Here is a 26,213-nt window from a genome sequence, read left to right as displayed (position 1 = left end):
GCATGCGGTCAGGGTTCCTGAGGGGCTTCCATGAGGGTCTTCGGTGGTCTCTGGTGGTCCCTGGTGGTTGTTGAAGAAGTGTCTTTTGGTGTCCTTTCCATGAACTCGAGTCTTTCTTCCATATATGTTCACAGGTTGGTTTATTGAGCACCTTATCTCAGTCTGTTGCAATGGATGTTAGTTTTAATTGGTTTTCTCAACTCTTTAACGAGGATGCAGATGTTCTTTAGTTCCGTTTATCTTTGTTTCAACTGGCATCCAGTTCCTTATCTATACTCCTTCAGGACATAGCAGTCACAAAGACAAGAATTATGTCCTTGGGTGCATTCTTGTCTGAGGCCCCTTGTAACATTCTACTTTACATCTTATAGGCTTGTTTCTTAAACTTAAAATTCCCTTATTATTTCGGTATCATAATGAACCACTCATCATAGACAATCTAAAGAGAAAAAAACAGCATGAAGTTAGCAAAAGGCTGCCTTTTCCATCTCTTCAAAAGTATACACAATTAAATGCTGGAACATCTTGGTTCGAGATGCTACTGAGACCAAAAGTATAAGGTGACTCAAGCTCAGCAGTCCTAAACTGATCATTACCGTAAGGTGGAGGAATACACAGGGGAAGGATCACTTTATGCTAATCCTGTTTGCTAAGCATCCACTGCTGGCCACAGTCAGAGCAGTATACCGCCCCGGCGCCTCGCGGAGCAGCTGGCGCAGCGGCAGCCGCCAGGTGGGAGCAGCGTTCCGCAGCGGGCAGCCAGCAGGCAGGGGCTCAAGGCAACTGCCCTGCCTGCACGGTTGCACGCTCAGCCCCAGGGCTAACATTTGCACGCTATCTGTGCTTCCCCGGTGCTGGGTTGGGTTGGAGATAGATTTGTCTTAAACTAACACCAGATCTTTCGCTGCAGATTTGCTCCTCTTGCAAGCTGCTGAAGCACACAGGCATCCTGGGGTTAAACTGATTGCTTTAAATGTGCTAATAAGGCAAGCATAGGTCTTACACAGATCTTCACCAAACTGATCAGGCTTCTGTGTAATTTGTATCCTTGTTTGATGGTTGTAGTCAGTTTGAACACTTTCAAAAAATCCCATGAGGTACCTATGTACTTCATAATGCACCTAAATGTCTTCAGGCATCTGTCCTCTACCAGCAGTACAATGAAGGAAGCAATATCTGCTTTATACTCATACAGCTGAAGAAGACAGACCTGTGTGCCTTTCAGTGAGGTGGGGGGAATGGCTTAGTTTATTTCCTTTTAAAATGTTTCCGGATACTTTGCTTGAAAATGCTAGAAATGTCCATGAGAAAACAGAAGCTGGACCTACCTGTGCTGAGAAGCCAGAGAAGAAGCCATACCAGAAATGCACTAATGTGAAGGCAAAATTCTTATAGAAGAAATATTTGAGGAACTTGCACATGCGGATGTAGGACCACCGGCCGTGGACTAAGAGCAGGTGCTGCAGGTAATGGAACTGTGCAAAGAAGTCGTCACTGGACAAGATCGCCTGCATCCCCTCCTGGCCACTGATACCAACCCCGATGTGGGCAGCTGCAACAAGAAGGTTATTGATCATATCATTACAGTGAGAGTTTTGATTACCCCATTTTTTAAATGAGTCCCCTGCACTGGGACACTGTGTTAATTCCCTCCCAACCTTCAAAAAAAGTCATATGTAAAGTTATTTATGGAAAAAAAAATATTTTGGGGCACTAATTCTTTCAGCAGCATTATGATTTTGGCTGTGATGATACATTTCCAACAACTGGGCTTGTATTATTTGAATGGAATTACACCCTCAGTGACAATTGATTTTTTCTTTCTGAATGTTTTCCAACAGCATAAATGCTGTTGTTCATAAGAGCTGCTGTTATGAAAAAATAACTTTAATTTCTATTGACATGTGACTTGTATTTACATGCATGCATGTCCTTCCAGCAGCCTTAAAACATTGCTCCAGACAAGCAAAATCTTCAAACTCCTTATAGATTTCTTAGACATAGTGCTACAAAGCAGACTGTAGCCTTTTTACATTTCCTGGGCTTTATTAGTTCAAACAAATAATTAGAAGAGTCATGTCTCTTTTAATAGTAGCTTGGGTTTATTAAACATGGACATAAGTTTAATGTGACAGCTAATTATACAGCTTTAACTAATGAGAACAATCTTGATGGCTGGAGGTTGGTTAGATTCAGAGGTTTCCATGGAACAGTGAATTGATAAAATCCCAAAGCCCCAACCCTCTCTCGGGGCAGGGGGGTAGTTTCTAATTATCATGTACACTTTAACTTGCTTTTCTTATCCTTTCTTTACTGACTGCCTGACTTATCTCCCTTGAAGCTCCCTACTTAGCCTTTTCTTTCTTAATTAAAAGGCTCCAGTTAATCAATTCTTACGAATTAACACAAGGAAGATTAGCAATAGGCCCTTCTGAATAATCTTAATTTAATTATACCTAGTTAAGGGATTTTTTTCATGAATTCATTGAGGTAATGCAGCATCAAATGATGCTCAAGGACAATGGGGCCTAGAAGCCCGTGTTTTATAACACAAGGGAGATAATTGACAAATGGCCCTACCACATGGAAATGTTAAAAAAATTCATGTAACATTATATGGAATATTTACGGGCATGAAGATTTTCTTTCTGCATTGCAGACAGGCCCTCTCTAAAACAAACTTGTTTGTTCTTTGTATTGCCCTTGTGATGGTGGCCATGCAGACACACAGGTGGACATGTCACAGCCCCAGTGGGCTTTTGTCTATTCTAAGGTAGAAACAAAGAAATAGGTAACAAGTGCAATCTTAGCTTCCTGTGATCCAGGTGGTGGGAGCACAGCAAAGGGCCCTCTTGTGTGTCCTCGAAGGTAGGAGACATGAGTAGCCTATAGTGACAGCGCTCTGTAGAAACCTGCAGAAACTTGGGACACAGCTACTTGATGCCACAAAGAGGGTCGTACAGAAGTGTCCTGGTTTCAGCTGGGACAGAGTTAATTTTCTTCCCAGTAGCTGGTATAGTGCAGTGTTTTGGATTTAGGGTGAGAATACTGTTGATTGATAACACCCTGATGTTTTCAGTTGTTGCTAAGTAGTGTTTATCCTAAGTCAAGGATTTTTCAGCTTCTCACGCCCAGCCAGCAAGAAGGCTGGAGGGGCACAAGAAGCTGGGAGGGGACACCGCCAGGACAGCTGACCCAAACTGGCCAAAGGGCTGTTCCATACCATATGGCATCCTGCTGTATTGGGTTTGCGTGGCAAGGTTTTGGTAGCGGGGGGGCTACAGGGGTGGCTTCTGTGAGAAGCTGCTAGAAGCTTCCCCTATGTCCGATAAAGTTAATGCCAGCGGGTTCCAAGATGGACCTGCTGCTGGCCAAGGCCGAGCCCATCAGTAACAGTGGTAGCGCCTCTGGGATAACAGATTTAAGAAAGGCAAAAGAAGTTACAGGGGAGCAGCAGTTGCAGCCAGAGAGAGAGGAGTGAGAAGATGTGAGAGGAACAACTCCGCAGACACCAAGGTCAGTGAGGAAGGAGGGGGAGGAGGTGCTCCAGGCGCCGGAGCAGAGATTCCCCTGCAGCCTGTGGTGAAGACCATGGTGAGGCAGGCTGTCCCCCTGCAGCCCATGGAGGTCCACGGTGGAGCAGATATCCACCTGCAGCCCGTGGAGGACCCCACGCCGGAGCAGGGGGATGTGCCCGAAGGAGACTGTGACCCCGTGGGAAGCCCATGCTGGAGCAGGCTCCTGGCAGGACCTGTGGACTCATGGCCCCGTGGAGAGAGGAGCCCAGGCTGGAGCAGGTTTGCTGGCAGGGCTTGTGACCCCATGGGGGACCCATGCTGGAGCAGTCTGTTCCTGAAGGACTGCACCCTGTGGAAGGGACCCATGCTGGAGCAGTTCGTGAAGAACTGCAGCCCGTGGGAAGGACTCCTGTTGGAGAAGTTCATGGAGGACTGTCTCCCGTGGGAGGGACCCCACACTGGAGCAGGGGAAGAGTGTGAGTCCTCCTCCCCCTGAGGAGGAAGGAGCGGCAGAGACAACATGTGATGAACTGACCCAAATCCCCATTCCCCGTCCCCCTGTGCCGCTCGGGGGGAGGAGGTAGAGAAAATAAGGAGTAAAGTTAAGCCTGGGAAGAAGGGAGGGGTGGGGGGGGAAGGAGTTTTAAGATTTGGTTTTATTTCTCATTATCCTGCTCTAATTTGACTAGCAATAAATTAAACTAGTTTTTCCCCAAGTCGAGTCTGTTTTGCCCGTGATGGTAATTGGTGAGTGATCTCCCTGCCCTTATCTCGACCCACGAGCCTTTTGTTTTATTTTCTCTCCCCTGTCCAGCTGAGGAGGGGGAGTGATAGAGCGGCTTTGGTGGGCACCTGGCATCCAGCCAGGGTCAACCCGCCACACCTGCCCAGTATATAAACTGGGGGGAGCTGGCTGGGAGGGGTGGATTGCTGCTTGGGAACTAACTGGGCATCGATCAGCGAGTGGTGAGCAATTGCATTGTGCATCACTTGTTTTGTATACTCTAATTCTTTTATTTTTATTATTGTCATATTATTATTATTATCATTATTATTATTTTCTTCCTTTCTGTCCTATTAAACTTTCTTTATCTCAACCCACGAGTTTTACTTTTTTTCAATTCTCTCCCCCATCCCACTGGGTGGGGGGAGTGAGGGAGCGGCTGCGTGGTGCTTAGTTGCCAGCTGGGGTTAAACCATGACATTGGTGCATCCACAGACTGCCTGATTATTTTTCTAGTGTCTTTCTGGAAATGAAAACTGATCCAGCTACTCTACCCCTCCTGTTCACCTAACATCAGGGCCAACTCTTCCCTGTTCCAGTCTTCTGAAACCTTGCCCATCACCTTTGATATCTCAGATAACCACTGAACCTAATCTTCAGTTAGGAAAAAAAAATCCAGTCCTCTAGGGATACATTTTTAAAGCATTTTCAGACTTCCAGTATGTCCCTATCACATTAAAGTCTTAAGAGAACTCAGTCCTAACATGATTCTGAACCTTCCTTACCAGGCTGTGGCCATTGATAACCAGACTGTACACCCCATTTGCTTGCTCATCAGGTAGAATTTTTGTTTTTTGGAAGATTTTTCAAACTGAATGTTGATTTCATCACTGTCCAGAAAGGATTCTGGCTTCATCTTTTTCCTTGCATTCCTAAAAAAATCCAGAATAATAATTAAAAGCTTGTAAAGATATATATGTTTTATTAAATCAGCTTTATGAAAATAAAAAAATGATGCTTCCCTTTGTTAGTTTAGTTCAATTTTCCCTGTATCCCTACAACAACATGCATGGCTTAGCTGCTATTTGTGCAGATCATCCATATGCTTCTGAAACTCTAACAAGTGTGTGCTAAACCTGTGCTGATTTAAAGTCAAACAAATCATCTGAATGTCATGAAGGACAGTATCCCGAAGGGCATCCCGATTTTCTGTGCATACTGTCTGGCAACCACCTACTTCAACAGTAAAGGACTGAAAAACTTTCCCATTTTCCACCTATACCTAAGAACTTGTGTCTACTGAGGAGGCTATGGAGGAAGGCAGATTTCCAGATAATGCTAGAAAAGGACCATATCCAGACAAAGGACGGCAATGTGGATGAATAGCAATAGCAGTAGAGCAACAGCATAGCTCAAGCCTGGAGCCAATCTGTGGCTCCAGATCACTTGTCGAATGTCAGCTGATATTGCTTGCCTGACTCTGCTTTCTTATACATTTATATAGATTTGACCTCTTGGATCAAGAAGCTTCAGAGTTTATCCTCAGAGGAGATTTCTACGCTATGTCTAGCTGCTGGATCTTCCAGGGAGCCAGCTAGCCCTTATCTAAGGTCCCTGAATGAAGTGCACCAGGTAAAACCCACAGGAAAAAAAAGATGGAATAATATAAAATACAAATACTGCTCCATTCCAGTGTCAGGGCACAGCAATGAAGCTGTATATTTCACTCATTTACCTGAGCTCATTAAGTACATCATCAGATGTGCTGCCTTCAATAATGAAAACATCTTCCATGTCCTCATTCAGCAAGTTGCAGGAGTAACCAATATTCACTGCTGTCTCTGGGAAAGATAAACTAGGAAGATGACCCATCTTAGCAGCCCCAAACTCACCCACTGTCTCTGTGGCCTTTTTACACACATGACAAAAGCTCTCTTTCTCACTCAAAAGAGCTCTGAGCCTTTCAGAGTCAACAGTTTAAGAGAGCCAGGAGAGTCACCTTGATGGATGTAGCAGCAAATCTCCCCTAATTGAGCTTTACAAGGCCACAGAAAAAAAAGAATTCTACCAAAATAAAAAAGCTCAAAACACCCTTCAGTCAACATACTTGGAACAACAAAAACATTTCATGTTGATTAACAAATTTTTTTCAGGATATTTAACTCCCCCCCACCCCCATCCCCAAAAAGCCACAAATCATAGTTCTGAAGAAGACTATCAAGACATTTTGTTCATAAAATTCTGAAGAAAAAAAAAAGTATTTCAGTATTTCATAAGCAAAACTATTACATTCTGAACATGACAAAATGAAATGCTTCATTTTTCTCAAAAACTCTCTGCTCATTTCTTGGATTAAATTATTTGCAAACACTTTTGGCCTCCCTGAAACACCATTGTTTTGGTGAAGTTACTATGTCTCCAAAAGAATTTATTGGAGTCTATTCACAGTTCTTTCCAACTTAATGCTTTCTCCAAAAGCCTATGTTTCCTCCATTTCTATTCTGGATCATTAATGCCAGAACCAAATTGAAACAGACCTAACATCCACTTTAGCATTAAAGTTCCTGGAAAGCAGGACAAGATTTTTTCCAGCCTTCTTCACCTGGACAGTCGACTATACTCAAGTGACACCTTTTCACAGCATATGACAGGGACTATAGGATCCTCATTGTCACCTCTCCAAAGGCAAAGAATGCTACCTTCATACTGCTTCCAGACTCAGGACAAGAATTAAGAATAGGCACTAGCTACAGTTATCTGGTCTAATTCCAGATAACTGGAGTTTTGTCTAGCTGGCAATGAAGCAAAGCCCTGTAAGTTTGTCCTCTGTGCAGTTTTTCAAAGGAGAAAGAATGAGAACATGGGTCTTAGCAGAAGTGCCATGCCACCAGTGGGAGAGAAGAGAAACATCCAAAGCTGTAGCCCCTTTACCTTGCTTGTCTCCAGTGAGAACCCATATCTTAATGTGAGCTTTGGCAAGAGTCTCAATTGACTGTGGGACTCTGTCTTGTAACTTGTCCTCAGTCGCTGTGGCACCTAGCAGCTTAACAGAAAACAGCAGGGAACTGGTTAGTCTTCCCGTTGCTAGCAAAGGAGAAAGTGTAATATGTAAGCTGTCACACGTAAAGTAATCTTATCTTGTATGTATACAGAGGATTACAAAAGGACAGCTGATCACTTCAGGATGTTCCGAAGGCCGGTATATCTGGTGCATCTTGAAGGAGGATGCAAACAGACAGTAGTTAATCAACATTACTTAGATAACTTTGAAACAGACTCAGCAGTATTGTGGAGTTAAGTTATCCTTTAAATGAACTGTCTCATTAGAATACTTAGAATCACACTCACGAGCCTAGAAACCCCTTACTCACAGAAGCCCCTTCCTCTCCGAGCATGCATGGTAGAAAAAGGAAACTCTGTACATTTGAATGGAACCGAAGACTACCTGGACCAATAAGAATCTTGAAAGATTACATGTAAACAGTATTGTCCTGACAACGAATGGTCAAACAGTAGAAAATGTCCACCGTGTGTTAACCGGCTGTGCTAGCTTTGTGGAGTTACCACCTAGCACCCATCTCTGCGCAGACATGAAATAAACAAATATCTCGACTCTGTGTGTTAATCGGCTTTTTTGCACACCGGGTGAAAGAAGCCTGATTTTTGGGACAACAAAAGCATTAGACCTCCAGGTCTAGCAAGCACAAATGAAATTCAGGAATAAGGTTGCACTGATTTTCATTCTTCCTCAGCAAATTTACTGTACAGAGTAGAGCCCTGATTCTGCAAATGTTCTAGTCTCTAATCCCCCAGGCTCAGCTGGATCATGAACATGCATGAAATTTTTTGCCAACATGTTTGCAGATCTACAGCTCTATGTTCTTCCACATGTCCCCTTCACAGCAGATAGAGCTTTAACTGAGGGACAAAGACAGCTGTGGATCTGTGTCCCCAGACCTCCATATGCATCCTCTAGTATGGAGCTTGCTCCCAGCCATATTGTAATGCAGCTGCCACATGGCTGCTAAGCATCTTCCAACAGACCTGTTCTCACCCCTGCTCCACACCACCAAACAGCTAAACCACAGACTGCTCAGGACAAAAACCTTCATTATTTTAAAGTTATTGCTTTTTCTGCATTTTGGAGATACTTGATGGCTTTAACCTATCATCAAAGGGACATGAAAGTTTTGCTGCTAGCTCAGGTTTAGACAGCATCTGCTACCACCTACCTCCTGCTGTTGGGAGACTAAATTCAGAGGTTGGCTTTAAGCTCAAGATGTTTTGGCTTCCTGGGATGTTCATCATTCATCAGCTATGAGTGTTATTAATGCAGACAACAGCTCTGAGGGAACTTGTCTATAGGATCCTCAAAACTGCACAATCCACATTTTACAGCAGTAGTCCCTGGTCCAGCTAGCAAGAGCTTAAATGCTTGTAGCATACAAAGCCACCTCCTGGGAGTACCTGCTCATCCTTGGCAGCCTGAGTCTGAGTTGGAAGCCCAAAGATAGACACTGATGTCAAATGTGCCCAGGAACAGAGAACAAGGGCTTGCATTCCACACAGCCATTGTCTTTCTGGAGCTGCAGAAAAGCACAATAGTATTGTTGACAGGCCTTTGCCTGTCTGCCCATGACCTGGTGTAAGAGCAGCTGGAGGGACAGTCATGATGCCTTCCTGACTGTGGCTCTTCCTTAGATTTTAGGTCAATCAATGACAAAGAGTATTTTTACTACTGTTCTCTGAATATAACCATGTTCCATCCCTATTCCCCCTTGTCCTTATATCCTTACTCCCCCTAAGGACCCCTAGCAGGAGTCTGCTACACACAGGGACTTCTGCTCTTGCCCATCAACCTGACTATGATACTTGGCAGTCCTCTACATCTCCACAAGACCCTTCTACTTCCTTGTTGACTCTGGCTCTCATACCCATTCTCTGTCACAAGCCAGACTTTCCTACACCCACCCTCTGTTCCTCCCTGCAGCACCTTCTGGAAGTAAAGTCAGAGTACAGAGAAGGGTCCGGTGTAAACAGTGTTTTCTTCTGAGCCACACTTCTTCCTGCTGTGAGCCTGTGACCTCTTCTCTACTTAGGCCATGAGCTTCATAACCCTTACTTGCAAAGCAGCTGGCTCCTTACTCTCCTAAACCTCCATGTCTTTCCTGCTTTGAACACGACCCCACACAGCATTTGCACGATGTATTCTCTGGACTTGATGATTAGCATTTTCCACTGCTCTGTTGAGACCCAGAAGAGCAGTAGACTCTGCCCCATGGACTACGCAACTTCCAGAGGTCAGCAGCTCCTAGGCTAACACTTACTTCTTCCCATGCCCTGCTGGCATCCTGAGCTTACGGCTAATGGAAGGAGTAACAGTGCAGCTCCCAGGATTTCCGAGATTTCAGGAAAGCACTGCTGTGAGTGCAAAAGCTGAATTGCTTCCCCTCAGATCCCACACATCCTTTTCATTCATTATTCATGGCTCTAAAACACAGGCAGACCCCCAGGGCATTCAAAAAGCTGTAACAACACTCATGGAGAAAAGAATGACTTGAAGATCACAGTTTAGCCCTATTTCAAATTGACACAAACATGTTCATGGACATCATCTCCCAGTCCTGCCCAGGGCTGCAAGAACAAAGAAGATACTCTCTCTGAAATGGAGGGGCACCTGGGGATTATTCACTGCCTGCCATTTCAAAGACAGGAAAACAAATAGATCAGCCATTTGCACATACAAAGGATAGCTATGAAATATTTGTGTTCACGTCATCTCCCTTAGGCTCTGGTATGTCACTTCATCATGAGAAAGCTACTCTGACACCCATGTGAGTTAAAATAAAACCATTCCCCTGCACTGATGGTTGACATCCCAGTTACTGGCTCCTGATGGAGATACCAGTGAAAACCCAGGACTGCCATATTCCTAACCACTCCCATCACACAACCCACTGAGCTGTTTGCAGAGAAATCTTTACTGAAGTCATACTGAGCTGTTTATTGACAAACCACTATCCTCGCTGCCTCCCCCAGAGCTTGACCCAAATTCTGTGAAATACCAACCATTAGACCTTTTCCAATGTCTTCATATAACTCCGACAATTTATCTTCCCATCCTTCCAAGGCAGTGCTTGCTTCATGGTGACGCCTGATCCAGTCCTGAAAGTAGTCTTCGTCCAAGTTTTTATAGGCCACCACAAGTGTCCTCAAACCTTCACCAGCAAACTCCTGCGAGACAGTGGTGAGGCAGAATAGGTCCAAGAAGAACGGTCTGCTCACTTGGGCTTATAAAGGACCCTCAGAAAGCAAATGGCTATTTGTAAAAGCTTCTTGCCTAAAGTCTGCAGAGGAAAGGTGAAAAAAATCACACCTTAGATCACAAACCTTGGGGTACTTTTTAAAAACTAGTTCCAGATCACTTTATCGTTGCCACCCATGGTCCTTACAAAGAACAAAATCAAAAGGGCTTTCCTACTTTCTGGCTCTAAAGCTTTACATTAACCAGGCAGTTGTTTCTCAGGTTCATATTTCTCAACATAAGGTTCAGAATAGTGACATCTAAATAAACACTGAACACAGCCTTGAATTTTGGACCTGGGCTCAACATTTTTTAGGGTACAAATGCTGGCTGAAATGCACAGCCTGAGCACAATCAGTCATGACATCCCAGCAAGTCCTTGTAAGTGTGCTTTCTGCAGATGTATAATTGACAGTATGGATCTCTGTGTTTGGTGGAATAACAGAGATCCCTTTGTGAAAACTGAGGTGTTCCCCCAGGCCTGAAGTAAGGGTGCATCAGGAACAGGCCACATCCACAGCCCATCTCCCTCTGCTCTGCCCTCTCCTTTGCCAGTGTTGTGGTTTAACCCCAACTAAGCAGCACACAGCTGCTCGCTCGCTCCCCCCCCAGTGGTATGGGGGAGAGAATAAAAAAAAAAAACCTCGTGGGTTGAGATAAAGACAGTTTAATAGGACAGAAAGGAAGGAAAAATAATGATAATGATAATAACAATAAAAATAATATGACAATAGTAATACTAAAAGAATTAAACTATACAAAGCAAGTGGTGCACAATGCAATTGCTCACCACCCGCTGACCGATGCCCAGTTAGTTCCCGAGCAGCGATCCCCCCCTCCCAGCCAGCTCCCCCCAGTTTATATACTGGGCATGATGTCATATGGTATGGAACAGCCCTTTGGCCAGTTTGGGTCAGCTGTCCTGGCGGTGTCCCCTCCCAGCTTCTTGTGCTCCTCCAGCCTTCTTGCTGGCTGGGCAGGAGAAGCTGAAAAATCCTTGACTTAGGATAAACACTACTTAGCAACAACTGGAAACATCAGTGTGTTATCAACATTATTCTCATACTAAATCCAAAACACAGCACTATACCAGCTACTAGGAAGAAAATTAACTCTGTCCTAGCCGAAACCAGGACAGCCAGCAACTTTCTCTGGCTCCCCCAGGCAGTGAGCAGAGATGTTTGTGCTATTACACAACCCCTCTGGCAAAACTTTCTGTTACCTTGTGCTCTGCACTGTACCAGCAGGATCTGTCATCACAAGGGGGAGTAAATATTGGCCAAAACATCCACTTGTGTGAGTAACCACCTCCCAGTGCACACCATCAACAATATAAAAGGCCACAAGTTTGAGTGATGCTTTTTCCTTTCTGCCCAGTCAATATGCCCCTATATGATCTGGAAGAAGGGGAGGTGAGTGAGAGTATGTCCCAGTGCCTGCTCAGTCCCTTCTGACTGAGACCTCTCAGATCGCAATCACTGCAGATCTGAATTGTATTCAAGAAGGTAAACAGCTCTGTGGCCCTTTACTGATCACCTAAGTTATTCCAATCCAAGGCTTGCTTGAATGCATCGGGTGCATGCGTTGTACAGTAACAGCAGACTTAGATGGAATTTAGTTGCCAAAACACAGATGCGTAGTGCCATTTCAGGTGTTTCACCTATTCTGCCTGGCTTCCAGCTCCTACTCCAGAGGAATACAGGTCTTCTGAATGTCCTGCATTGTATTTGCCATCCATGTCCAGGTGTCCTGGATATCCTAGAACAGTTCAAATGGCACCTGGTGCCCATGCTTAGGCAACTGATTTGAGACCTAAGGCTTTATAAATTAATTCCCCTCTCCATTCCCCATGAAAAAAAAATTTAAAAAATTAGTGCTTGGGTACTGCTTCTGAAATCTGTTTTTTGTCTCAATACAAAGTACATTTCCATACGTGGAGAAAAGGAAATCATCAAATGCAGAGATGTTGTGCAGAAGGAAACATTTACATTCAGGTGTTCTGTGGTCTCCTCTTTGAGAGAATCACAGGATGAATGAAGCAGTTCATAAAGAATGGTGTCAGCCCCCTTGCAGTACAAAGTCAAGTCACCTTCTGGACTCCGCACTACGAGGAAGAGGAAGAGAAATGCTACAAATCCCAGACTGAGGCACTTGGGATTCACAGCACTTGCATCAAAAGAAAGAAAGATTTTTAGAGGCATCCAATACTTGGCCAAGTGTTGGCAAACTCCCAGGAATCAAGATTAGCTTTGCTTAGAACAGAAGATAATGCAGCTACTCTCTACCTTAGTGGTAGCAGCACAGGCAACTGTACCCAGATTGCATTGGTCTGAGCGGAAGTTCTGTTAGACTATGTGGTTCCTGCAAGCAGCACTTCAGGCAGGACATCTGCATTCAAAAGTCAAGAACAATTTGTTCTTAGGGAACTGGTCCTGCTGCTCCTATTGCTCCTACCAGTAAAGGTACTACCATTCTCTTGCTACAGTTATGATATTCCAATTCCTGAAGTATCTGAGGACATTGGAGGGTTAATAAAGGCTACATGAGATTTTTTGAATTATTTCACCATTTTCCTTTTGGGAAAGTGGACTTCTCTACTCATCTTTGCTTTCTCCTTTCCCACTTCCTCAGATTTCACTGACAATTTTGAAGCTGATTAGAAGGAAGGCCTTTCCTGCATTGTCATGAAGGAGGTAAGATATGTAAAAAGCTTAATGTCTTCAGGAGGCTGCTCTATCATTGTGGTCCAGACGTTAAAATGTTCTCCAACCTGCTTAAGTTAAGTATTTATTTAGCACTATTGCTGTGTAATTGAAAAGTCAAGGCAGCCCATCTCAAGCGCTCAGAATTAAATGTTATTCAGAAAGCATTGCAAAGGGAAAGGCATCACAGCGGAATGAGGGCCAACTTTGTAGCCTAAAAAGTCAGGAAGGAAAGAAGGGAGCAAAGGGAACATACCAATAACAGACATTGTTGAAATCAAGAATAGCCAGGAGTTTGTAGATTTTTGTTTCTCCCATTTCCACAACAGTGATGGTCTCCAGTGTGCGAGCCTGGAACACAAATCCAAAGTTTCTGGCAGCAGTGATGAGGGCTCCCTCATCAGGAGATTGCACCTGATACACCAAGTTACCCGACATGCAGGAAAAAAAGTAATGTGGCTTCTGCCTTGTTTCTGAGGCTAAACAAATAAAAAATCAAAGACATTATATAGCAGTTAACCCTTTGTTTTTCTGTCTATCCACAGAGGTGCAGCACTAAAAAGCACCTTGTGTCCACACATCTCCATCAAGTCCCATTCACCCCATTCTCCAGGCCAGTGCAAGAGGCCCCCTAGACTCTTTTGGGGGCCTTTATCACTCTCTTTGGAGTCCAACAGATCTCACCAAGAGGGCAACTCCCTTGGGTTTAACCCCTTTTAGTTACATCTGCATGTGTTTTTCTCATCACTATTTTCACCTTATATGTGTCAATTAATGGTTCTAGCCTTTAAAGGACAGTTTTCACCCTGTTTGGGATTTCAGGAGACTGACCCAGTACCTGCAGGAACACTGGGTGAGCAGAGCTAATGAGTCTCCAGTGGATAGGTGCTATATGCTCTATGCTTTATGGGACTTGGTGCAGAGTAGAGAAAGAGTAGGGCAAGCCATCTGCCACCTCAGGGAAGCTGTGGCACCTGCAATTTCCACACTCCAGAGATGTGGTGGTTGCAGCAGTGTCAACTCCACCACAGGAACACACGGGAAGTGGAGGCCCTGGTCCATTCTCTTCCCATGTGGCATCTCCAAAGACACCGATTTATGTGTAGCCATATACTACAGAAAATCACCAGGGGGCCAAAAGGACCAATAACAGCTTCTGTGGAGAGAAGACATACTGTGGTGCAGGGTGAACATAACCACTCAGTCTGGTGCCTTCAACAGTCCTCACCTTCCTTCTCTCTTCTGGCATCACTGTGTGACAAAGTGAGAGCAGCCAGAAGAACCTATGCGTCGGGACATCACTCAGCTTCACAGCTTCAACCAGGCTATGGTCATAGAAGGCAAACTTTGGGTCGGCTAATTGGTTGTATGAGAAACCAACCTTCTCTGTGTTCTGCAAAAATATGGCTCGGTATTATTTGTAGAGCTCTCACAAGCCTGTACACCAATGCCTGCCCATCATAGCCCCCCCTCTCTTCCTTACATTTGCAAAGGGCCCTCTCTTGCAGGGCTGTTCATGACAGGGACTGATGAGTCTAAGTGGGAGATCGTGAAAGCTACTGAATCACAGGAGAGGACAGGCACTTGAGGTGCCTTTCAGAGCAGCACTCAGGCTGATAACATGATTAGCTAAAGATGCCTCTCTGTACTACAGCAAATGCTCCTACAGGATCCGCACCAAAGGATTTCTATAGCAAAGAAATGCCTGCCTTCAACACATGCCTGCTTGGAGGCATCATGCTCCTGAGTTCAATGGCTGCCTGCGACAGGGGAATGTGGAAGCCCAATTTAAACAATTCAAAAGGCTGTGTTCTCCACCCTATTCTCCCAAAGCAAGAAAGGAAAAAGATGACAAAGTGATGTAAAGGTTCAACTCCACAGGCACTGCCCATTTTGTCTAAAAACAAGGAGCCACAAGCAGAGGGGAACATAGTGGAGAAATGGCCAGAAGCTCAAAGCATGATGTGTCATGGAGGAATGCACTGCCAAGCCTGCCCCATCCCTGATGAGCTCAGAGTTTCCAGGATGGGAGTCATCCTTTTGACCTGTGCAAGCTGACATTTAGCACTTACCGCAAGAGCACAGGCCCACCCCACCCCCCAAACTAATCTGCGCAACAAGGTCCAGGCACTGCAACACCGTGGACATGTGAGCAGCCTTTGGACCTGCAAGACTCTGCTCTGGCGAGTATCAGGGGCAGAAGGAGCTGCTGGGCAGCCAGTTGGCAGGAGACCAGCATGTCTCCCCAAGCAAGTCAGCCCTTTGCATTTTGCTGCCTGAGCGAGGGCAGTCTGGAGGCGCAGCACTCAGTACAAATAGCCAATTTCAGTGTGTAATTTAAGTTTTAAATGGCCTGGAAATGAATCATTGAAACGAGGAGTGGGATTTTCATCATCATCTTGCCATTTGTTACTTGGATTACTGCATGCAGTTTTCAGATATTTTAGGCAGTGAAATCCAAGACATGGGTTTGTGCCAGCAAGCAGAGGCTAGATAGAAATGGAGAAGTCACCCATTTTCACACTTTCTGATGTCCAGACATTAGGGGAATTTGACAGTGACCTTGTTATCGATATGAACTGAACTCACTGATTCCCAGTCAAAACTTTAATTAACTGCCAAGGATAATAAAATTCACCAATGTCCAAGTTTCCAACAAATATCAATGGCCAAGTATTCAAGAGGAGCTGTGCATGCACTAGGATGTTATGTGAAGCTGAGGGAACAGTGGGCACTCAGGCTACCAGACCTGCAGGTTTAAACCAGGCTTACTGGAAGGGAATGCAACTCTGGCAATCCTCTGACATCCACGAGAACACACATCCCTGTTGTCAGGGTCAAGAGCATGAGCTATGCCTGAGTGGGTTGTGTCCACTAGCACCTATGTAGGCAGGTTCACAGAAAGCACAGATCCTGCTAGCACTTGAGCACTTACCTCATTTATTTCTATCCTTTGCCCAGACATATCATACACATCACTTGCAAGCAAGAAAGACTGAGGTTATAGCCACAAACTCCAGATAAGTGCAGTCTCTGAGCTTCTCTACCACAAAAATTGGTTAAAGTGTTTTGAAGCTAGTATCAAGTTAAAAGGTTTCAGTAAGCACAAATATCTTGACATGGGTATTGGAGACTGATGATTCATATCTATCAGTTCCTATGTTAATCCATGACAAAATCCAGAGACTGACAGATGCTTGAAACACAAAGCAGTTACCATAAAAATGACTGGCATTTGGGCAAAGAAGACTTGGCTCAAGCTGAACCCAGAAAGGATGTAGTGCTAGGTAGGAAATGAAGGTGCTTTCAGGGGATGACTTCTCTTGTACCTTCCCTTTGGAATGCAAGACAAAATCCAGCTCCTGGATCATATTGGGTTTGCAACAGTCCCTGGACAACCACAGCGAAGGAGTTGTCAAAGCCCATTCCAGGGCATGTCTAGGTAGCAAGGCTGCTCCATTAATTTTCCCTGAACTGATGATCTGGTCACAGAAATGGAAGACATCTCATCTCCAGGAAACACTATTGAAACTTCTGCCTGAAGAAAAATTTCACTTGGAAGGTCTGGACTGTGCCCAGCCCAGCCAGATTCAACACTTCATTGAAGTAAGATTGAAATACAGTGAATTACATGAATGATATATCCATATTTGCACCAGAAACCTCAACTGTGACTAAAGTCAACTCTAGGTACTAGTACTCCTTCACAAAAGCCCTGAGGGTGTAGAAGAAACTCAGAAGCCTTCTCTCCTGAGAACTGCACATCAGTTGATCCCCTGGGAACTGTAACTAAGAGGCTTTTAGACACCTCCTTCCCAATGGGAAGCCTAAGCCTCCAGAGTACCCTCCCTGGCAGCAGAACTAATTCATGGCTTTCCCAAATGCCCCTGAGCAGCAAATCCAAAGTATATTCTGGGGAAGAAGCTAAGCATTTAGAAAACTATAAGCAATAGACTGTCTGCCTTCTTTCCGCATATTTCCCATTCATTTCTTGAACCCACATCCTATGTCTATATTCTGTGGTGACTCACTTTGGAAAAGTCAACTACAGGACACATGAATGAACAGACTGAATATTTTTCAAACTGTTTAGCAGCACTAATGTTGGCTAGCATAAAAGCACTGTTTGAGATATGATGGTCTCCAAATATACACAAAACAAGATTTATAGTAAGAAATAACTTCTTTTATTAGGCCAGCTGATAGCACTGAGAAAAAAGACAAGCTTTCTGGCTGTGCTGGGTTTGGCTGGGATAGAGTTAATTTTCTTCATAGTAGATAGTATGGGGCTATTTGTGCTGAAAACAGTGTTGATGATAATACAGGGATGTTTTCATTACTGCTGAGCAGGGCTTCCAGAGAGTCAAGGCCTTTGCTGCTCCTCACACCACCCCACCAGCGAGGAGGCTGGGGGTGCCCAAGAAGTTGGGAGGGGACACAGCTGGGACAGCTGACCCCAGCTGACCAAAGGGATATTCCAGACCATATGACGTCGTGCTCAGCATAGAAAGCTGGGGGAAGAAGAAGGAAGGGGGGATGTTCGGAGTTATGGCATTTTGTCTTCCCAAGTCACCATTACGCGTGATGGAGCCCTGCTTTCCTGGAGATGGCTGAACACCTGCCTGCCCATGGGAAGTAATGAATGAATTCCTTGTTTTGCTTTGCTTGCGCATGCGGCTTTTGCTTTACTTATTAAACTGTCTTTATCTCAACCCACGAGTTTTCTCACTTTTACCCTTCAGATTCTCTCCCCCATCCCGACACAGGGGGAGTGAGGGAGCGGCTGTGTGGGGCTTATTCGCCAGCTGGGGTTAAACCACAACACTGGCACACTAGTCCATCAGCAGGTCTGACACAGGCAAAACAAGCATCAATCTACGAATAAGCTGTGACTGATTTCTCTGGGGGAATCTAATGATGTTAATCAATTAGTTTGTGAATTGTTAGCACCTCTTGAGCAGTATGAAGAAAACTGCCTGGGGCCATACAATGAACAAGCCTTTTAATTCAATGACTGTTAGGATCTAACAGAGCTAACAACTTTTGTTTCCCATTTTTTCCAACTCCCTACAAACTTTTTTCTCTTCTGGTAGGTGAAGTATGTCAGGGCTGCAGACAAATGACCAGGCCATTGACTAGGTACCAACCAAAGGTTAAGCTACCTGAACAGGATTGTGGAAAAACGCTGCTCATGACATGAGATAACACTGTGAGAAGCTGACAAAATTTACAGATATCACCATGAGGGAAGGCTGATTTCACAAGTGGTTTAAGAGGGAGTTAGTTATGTGAGTTATGTGTTATGTTTTGCAGGGTTAGCAATACCTGGGTAACCATATCAATAATACCATAAAAGGCTGAGATCACCTCAGTAGTGATATCAGAAAAAAACAAATTTGAGTGCAGATGTAGTAAAATTGGGACCAATGAGGAAAAAGTAATAAAGTGGAGGTTCTTTAGTTGGGAGGATACTGGGACAGAAAAAGGGAGGTAAAAGGGTGGCAAAAAGGGGAAACAAGGGACAGGAAAATGATATTAAGATATGCGAATGATGTAATTAGGGTTGTCCAGGCATCCCTGATGGGCAGCTCTACACTTGATCACTGCAGCTTCTTACAAGACACTCTCTTCTGGGTATCATATTTAGTCTCTGCGGACCAAGAGGCATATGATAGAATAAAACACAGAGAATAAGACAAATAGATAACATACCATAGGATTTGCTGTTGAAGTCTGTATTTACTTCTGTTGAGGCCATCCCTTTGTGATAGAAATCCTTATGCTGGGCAATGAGTTAAGACAAACAGCAAGAAATCATTCTCACCCAGACTCCCCCAAACCCTTGTTAATCCCGCTGTGAACAAGCGGCAGTAGCATACGCCGGGCAGGCCACATCACCAGACTGAAAAGCAAGGCAGCAGCAGTTTAGGGAGTGGTGCTCAGACAGGGAACATTTCCAGCAGGGCTCTGGGCTGGGCTGAGCTGTGGTGCTGAGGGATGAGTACAGCCATGACTGAAACAACCCAGAGCTTCACAAAAAGCTAGTCATTGTGTAACTCAATACAACTAAGGAGCCATATCAGCTTGCAGATGACATGAATTTCCACTTTGCTGCTGGTGTGACATACTGGACAGGAATGGGATGAATTCCTCATATTTACCAACAGAAAAGAGAGTCTCAGAGTGCAACTTCCCAACCCCTAACTCCGAGCGTAGCTATTCACCCCTCCAGTAGCACCAGCAGTAAGAGCTGTCCTTTGCAGTTTGACATCACAAACTTTTCACAATTGATCTCTGTGAATTACACAGCAAGGATTAACTCTGCAGTCAGTAGCAAAGCTGCCTGAAGAGTTAGGTCCAACAATAAACTATACAGGCCTAGTCAGTCTACACCCCAACCTCAAGGTTTTGAAAGCATCATGGACACGTTGCTTACCCTTTACCCCTGCTTGCCTATCTCCAATAACCAACATAGCACTGCATTCTCTGGGAAGTGATGGCGTTCACCCTGCTCATACAGCACCAAGCACTACGGATCCTCAATCTGATTACATCTACTTACCCGGCAATCCACTCCTCACACAAGCCCTACAGCCGCCTTGAAGAACATGCCATTCACTTTGTTTGGTGGGCAGTGCAAGGCTTCCAGTCTTACTCCTATGGCATCCTACACCTACATCTCCCCTTTAACTGCAAAATCATCCTCTCCTCTTCCAGGGCTCGCTGCTGTCCCAGCTCTAACCCTGACAAAGACCTCTGAAGGCAGCAGAAAGAAGAAAAACATCACTGTGGTGTAGAGTTACTCAACAAAGTGATTTTAGGGAGAAGAGGACTTGGGGAGAAGAGGAAAGGGTCTGATGGAAGAAGACAACGTGTTTTTAGCCCTCTGTCCTTTTAAAACCATGTGGGGCTTATTCTGAGTAGTCAAGACCCACAAAGAGAGCAGGGGGTATTAGATGTCTTCACTAGATGGCAACAGCATAGAGAGCTGGCCTTGGCTGTGTGTGATCACCCACAATGGGGTTGCATTTGTGTCCAGGGAAAATGCTGCTCCCAGCTAAGGCAAAAGCTAAAACTCTAAGATGAAACATGAAAAGAGGTTCTGACACGTACCTAACATAGAGCGAAATTGGCACCACCGTGTTTAGAATGATCACATATGACCAGAACATGAGGAAGCCAGAGTAGGAGGCAGAGTTGACGCCTTCTGCCCAGGGCAGATAGACCTGGAACTAGTAGCCTTTATCATACTCCCAGATGCCATTGCTAATGGCTAGGATAAGACACATCAGTGCTAAAAATGCAAAGATCTGAAAAAAACCCCTAAAGATATTACATTTTAGAAACAATGAATTTATTATGTACAGGTTAATCAGAAGACCCTAATCGGATTGGGTTGGACAGCCTGAATCTCAGGGAAAGGTTCCTAGTGGTGAAGGAGGAAAAACAGCAAAGTCATGACACTTTTACCTCAAGGACAAAATTACACAGTGCAGAGTCTGGCAATTTGGAATCACAAGACCTCAAACAGCTGGGGATTTAAGTCCCAAGTAGACACCTAAACCAGGGTGCTCATGGGCAGCTGGCTGCAGAACATCAAATCTCATTAGAGGTGAGTTGAGCTGCTGCTCCTCAAACATCTGGCTGCATACCTGGGAATAGAAACCCCCTGGAGGGTTTTTTCTGGCCATTTGCTGGATGTATCATAGTTTTCCTCACCATTTCTAAAAAAAATTACTAAAGATAATTTGTAATACAGAAAATCCAGCATTGTGCAGGTTGGAATTCAGCACTGGATATCATTCTGATGGTTAAAGGAGAGTTAATCACTGACTCAGAACTAATGGTTGCCTTGGTACCTGTCATCACAATCTGATTACATTTCCTTTGAGCAAACAGAAAGCAACACTAACCAGTGATGTGTATCCTTGGACTTTAGAGAAGCCTATTTCCTGAAGCCTAAAGCAACCAGGGGAACAGCAACTGGGAAGAGAATTTCAAAGTGGGACACCTTAGTGAAAACTGGGACTTGCTCAGGAACACCATTTAATAGACACAAAAACATTACATAGGTCATAAAGTATTTTTTGATTAAAAGAAGATAAGAACATAGCAATACAATTATTTGGAAAAGAATACAAAAAGAAGGGGAAGAAGGGAACTTAATAGAAATTAATATAAACTGCAAGGAATTATAGAACTATGAATATCTAATAGTCATATAAATATCAAGAAAAGAAAACGGTAAATTCATAAACAAAGGTGTGGAAAAGGCAGACATGTTCAACAGACAGTCCTCCATGAATGAAGGAGGAAGGAAACAGAAGGAAGTATCTGTCCCATATGATGTAGCAAATGGAAAAGACAGATTATCTTCTGTGATGAGGAACACTATGTGGCTATATCTGCTAATAGTAAGCATTTTCAATCCAGTGGGTCCAGGAAATTTAAAGATGAAAGCTTAGAGAGACTAGCTGAAAAATCCTCTTAACCAGTAAAGTTAATTTTTAACAGTGCTTTGAAAACTGGGAAGCTCCACTGTACTAAAAATCTGCTAACATAATTCCAGTATTTGAAAGGTAGAAATGGTGATCATGGGAAAGATAAACTGAAGTTAGCTTGACATCATGCCTGCACAAATGATAATAAAAACTGTTCTGTTGATATGGATTTCTTCAAATATTTGACTTAAAAAAACCCAACATCCTAATAAAAATGTGAAGATATGGAATCAACAGGCTGCACAACAGAACAATTAAAAGTCATCTCTTGCAAGTATGGTCAGAAGAGAGGAAATATCAGTAAGTTGGGCCATTATGTATAAGGCCACCCAGTAACAATCACATGACAACAGTAATCAACCTTTTTAAAAAACAATAATTGAGGTACAAACGTAGAAACATTGCTGGTAAAGCTGATATTTGTATTGCTGAGGTAATCTATGAGAGGAGGAAGGATACTTTTATGGAGTGGTTTGAATCACTTGGTGAAAAGTCCACGTCCGACCAACTTGAGTTTTAATACCAAGAAGCTGCTAAAAGGGGACTGCAGTAAGTAAAGGTGCTGGGCTGAGTTTCAGGAGACACATTTATTTCCCACATCAGTAGTAGCTTTTCTATTTAATTGTGGGAAGCCCAATAAATTACTCCACTTGTGAAATGGAGACGATATTGCTTGCTAGTAAGGAATGTGGTGCAGTGTTTTTAAACCTCTGTGACCAGCAGTAAAAACAGACTTCAATTTGTGCTGTTGTAATCATCATGACTTAAGGATATATGAGAGGCATGACCTGGGGACAGGTAATGTCCTTTATTAAACCAATAGACATAGATGGAGAAAATAGACAAGCCTGTCCATTTTTATAGATATTTCTGTTGGTCAAGTAAAAAATATTACTTCTCTCTGCAGACCTTGTCTGTTGTAAAAGAAATTAATCAGAAGAGCCAGCTAGCTCTTTTATCACTGTACCCTGAATGATTCCTCACTGCCCCACAGGTTAAAAATTGTCAGTTTGTAGAATATCACAATTTCAACGTATGATTTAGCAACAGAAATACACATGGGGCAAGACAGCCCATGTGAACTTTCCCATATCACAGCAGTTCTTGTCTACTACTGCACTTGTTTTATGTACATTTTGCTTTATGTACATTTTGCTTTATGTACATTTTGCATGTCAATGTTCTCATCCCTAACAGCTCAACTTGTGTGCAATACTCATGATTACACAAAATTCACTAACATGCTGTTTACTTTGAGACAAATGTGAAAGACCAAGCCATTAACATTAATTTCTGTGCAGAGAAACAACTATGTACAGGCTGTTGCAATCATAATCACAGCTCTGCAAAAGGACGTGAAAAAAAAATGATCGTAGGCCTGCACATGCTCATGGGGCTTCCCACCATGAACATCCTCCCTCTCTGGGTCCTGCCCATGCAGTGCCTGCGAGAGATCCTCTGCAGGACTGAGTAGGATTTTTGTAAAGAGGAGGTGACTTTTGACAAACATTTCCTGTTGGACTGTGAATTAAAACTGTCTCGGTTTCTTTATTGGCACTTTGATTTCTGCTCTGGGATTTGAAGCAATAAGGTATTTAGAGATGAAGGTCACAGCCCTATTTCTCTGAAAACATGCTTCCCCAAGCCTGCTAAAAAGCAAGTTTTGGAGGAAAAAGCATTCCTGGAGCTGGCGGGTGTGTCCCAGTCAGAGGAACATTCACTTCTCTCTCAGATTCCTGAGAAACACTCTCAAACATGAAAAAACAGCTATGGTTGCCATCTGGAAAGGTTTATTCCTGGTTAACCCGTGTTGGGACAGACCAGGGTGACATTTAACCAGGACTCCATTGGCGAGCCCCGCTTTAGAATAGAATAGAATAGAATAGAATAGAATAGTTCAGTTGGAAGGGACCTACAATGATCATCTAGTCCAACTGCCTGACCACTTCAGGGCTGACCAAAAGTTAAAGCATAGTATTAAGGGCATCGTCCAAATGCCTCTTAAACACTGACAGGCTTGGGGCATCGACCCACCATCGACCACCTCTCTAGGAAGCCTGTTCCAGGGTTTGACCACCCTCTCAGTAAAGAAATGCTTCCTAATGTCAAGTCTGAACCTCCTCTGGCACAGCTTTGAACCATTCCCACGCGTCCTGTCACTGGATCCCGGGGAGAAGAGATCAGCACCTCCCTCTCCACTTCCCCTCCTCAGGAAGCTGTAGAGAGCCATGAGGTCGCCCCTCAGCCTCCTTCTCTCCAAACTAGACAAGCCCAAAGTCCTCAGCCGCTCCTCATAGGACATGCCTTCCAGCCCTGTCACCAGCTTTGTTGCCCTCCTCTGGATGCATTCAAGGACCTTCACATCCCTTTTAAATTGTGGGGCCCAGAACTGCACACAGTACTCGAGGTGAGGCCGCACCAACGCTGAATACAGCGGGATCATCCCCTCTTTTGACTGGCTGGTGATGCTGTGTTTGATGCACCCCAGGATGCGGTTTGCCCTCTTGGCTGCCAGGGCACACTGCTGACTCCTATTGAGCCTGCTGTCGACCAGCACCCCCAGATCCCTTTCTGCAGGGCTGCTCTCCAGCCACTCCTCTCCCAGTCTATACTTGTGTCCAGTGTTACTCCGTCCCAGGTGCAGAATCCGACATTTGTTCTTGTTAAATTTCATCCCATTGATGATTGCCCAATGCTCCAATCTATCCAGATCCCTCTGCAAGGCCTCTTGCCCCTCAGGAGAGTCAACAGCACCTCCCAGTTTGGTATCCTCAGCAAACTTGCTAATGGTGCATTCAACTCCTGCATCCAGATCGTTGATAAATATATTGATCAGAACTGGCCCTAGAATTGAACCCTGAGGAACGCTGCACCTGAGGAACACTGGTCGCCAGCCAGATGTAGCCCCATTCACTACAACCCTTTGAGCCCTGCCATTCAGCCAGTTCTTCACCCAGTGCACTGTGAACCTGCTCATCTCACAGTAGGACAACTTGTCCAGAAGGATGCTGTGAGGGACAGTATCAAAAGCCTTACTAAAATCCAGAAAAACTACATCCACCACCTTCCCTTCATCCACTAGGCAGGTGACTGTCCTGGTTTCAGCTACGACAGAGTTAACTCTCTTCTTAGTAGCTGGTACAGTGCTGGGTTTTGGATTTAGTGTGAGAATGATGTTGATAACACGCTGATGGTTTAGTTGTTGCTAAGGAGCGCTTATCTCAAGCCAAGGACTTTCCAGTTTCCCATGCTCTGCCAGCAAGCAGGTGTGCAAGAAGCTGGGAGGGAGCATGGCCAGGGCAGCTGACCCCAACTAGCCAAAGGGCTATTCCATGCCATGGAACCTCATGCCCAGTATATAAACTGGGGGGAGCTGGCCGGGAGGCGCGGATTGCAGCTCTGGCATCAGTCAGCGGGTGGTGAGCAATTGCATTGTGCATCACTTGTATTTCCTTGGGTGTTATTTTCTTGGGTGTACACCTGCAATACATTGATGACATCATCATATGGGGCAACACAGCAGAAGAAGTTTTCGAGAAAGGGGAGAAAATAATCCAAATCCTTCTGAAAGCTGGTTTTGCCATAAAACAGAGTAAGGTGAAGGGACCCGCACAGGAGATTCAATTTTTAGGAATGAAATGGCAAGATGGACGTCGTCATATCCCAATGGATGTGATCAACAAAATAGCAGCTACGTCTCCACCGACTAGTAAACAGGAAACGCAAGCTTTCTTAGGGGTTGTGGGTTTTTGGAGAATGCACATTCCAAATTACAGTCTGATTGTAAGCCCTCTCTATCAAGTGACCCGGAAGAGGAACGATTTCAAATGGGGCCCTGAGCAACAACAAGCCTTTGAACAGATTAAACGGGAGACAGTTCATGCAGTAGCCCTTGGGCCGGTCCGGGCAGGACCAGATGAGAAAAATGTGCTCTACACCGCAGCCGGGGAGAATGGCCCTACCTGGAGTCTCTGGCAGAAAGCACCCGGGGAGACCCGAGGCCGACCCCTAGGGTTTTGGAGTCGGGGATATCGGGGATCTGAGGCCCGCTATACTCCAACTGAAAAGGAGATACTGGCAGCATATGAAGGAGTTCGAGCTGCCTCGGAAGCGGTTGGTACTGAAGCACAGCTCCTGTTAGCACCCCGACTGCCGGTGCTGGGCTGGGTGTTCAAAGGGAAGGTTCCCTTCTACACATCATGCAACTGATGCCACCTGGAGTAAGTGGGTTGCACTGATCACACAACGAACTCGACCAGGAAACCCCAGGCGCCCGGGAATTTTGGAAGTGATCACGGACTGGCCAGAAGGCAAAGATGTTGGAATATCGCCAGAGGAGGAGGTGACGCGTGCTGAAGAGGCCCCACTGTATAATAAACTGCCAGAAAGTGAGAGGCAATATGCCCTGTTCACTGATGGGTCCTGTCGCATTGTGGGAAAGCATCGGAGGTGGAAGGCGGCTGT

General features: G+C 44.7%; 1 protein-coding gene across 1 annotated transcript in view; it reads right to left on the bottom strand.

Annotated features, from left to right (window-relative positions):
• Window positions 1–400: 400 nt before the first annotated feature.
• LOC127029093 (phospholipid-transporting ATPase FetA-like) overlaps window positions 401–26,213 on the bottom strand; it is a 44,963-nt gene continuing 19,150 nt past the window's right edge. Inside the window, exons 2-10 of the mRNA XM_050914733.1 lie at window positions 14,477–14,641; window positions 13,512–13,707; window positions 12,535–12,674; window positions 10,312–10,476; window positions 7,174–7,285; window positions 5,978–6,083; window positions 5,059–5,174; window positions 1,329–1,552; window positions 401–439 (exon numbers count right to left, since the gene is read on the bottom strand). Of these exons, the coding sequence (XP_050770690.1) occupies window positions 401–439; window positions 1,329–1,552; window positions 5,059–5,174; window positions 5,978–6,083; window positions 7,174–7,285; window positions 10,312–10,476; window positions 12,535–12,674; window positions 13,512–13,707; window positions 14,477–14,641 (1,263 nt within the window). The remainder of the gene's footprint in view (window positions 440–1,328; window positions 1,553–5,058; window positions 5,175–5,977; window positions 6,084–7,173; window positions 7,286–10,311; window positions 10,477–12,534; window positions 12,675–13,511; window positions 13,708–14,476; window positions 14,642–26,213) is intronic.

This window comes from Gymnogyps californianus, unplaced genomic scaffold (assembly GCF_018139145.2).
Source record: "Gymnogyps californianus isolate 813 unplaced genomic scaffold, ASM1813914v2 HiC_scaffold_68, whole genome shotgun sequence".
Lineage (NCBI taxonomy): Eukaryota > Metazoa > Chordata > Aves > Accipitriformes > Cathartidae > Gymnogyps > Gymnogyps californianus.
This window is presented reverse-complemented; position numbering and strand designations above follow the sequence as displayed.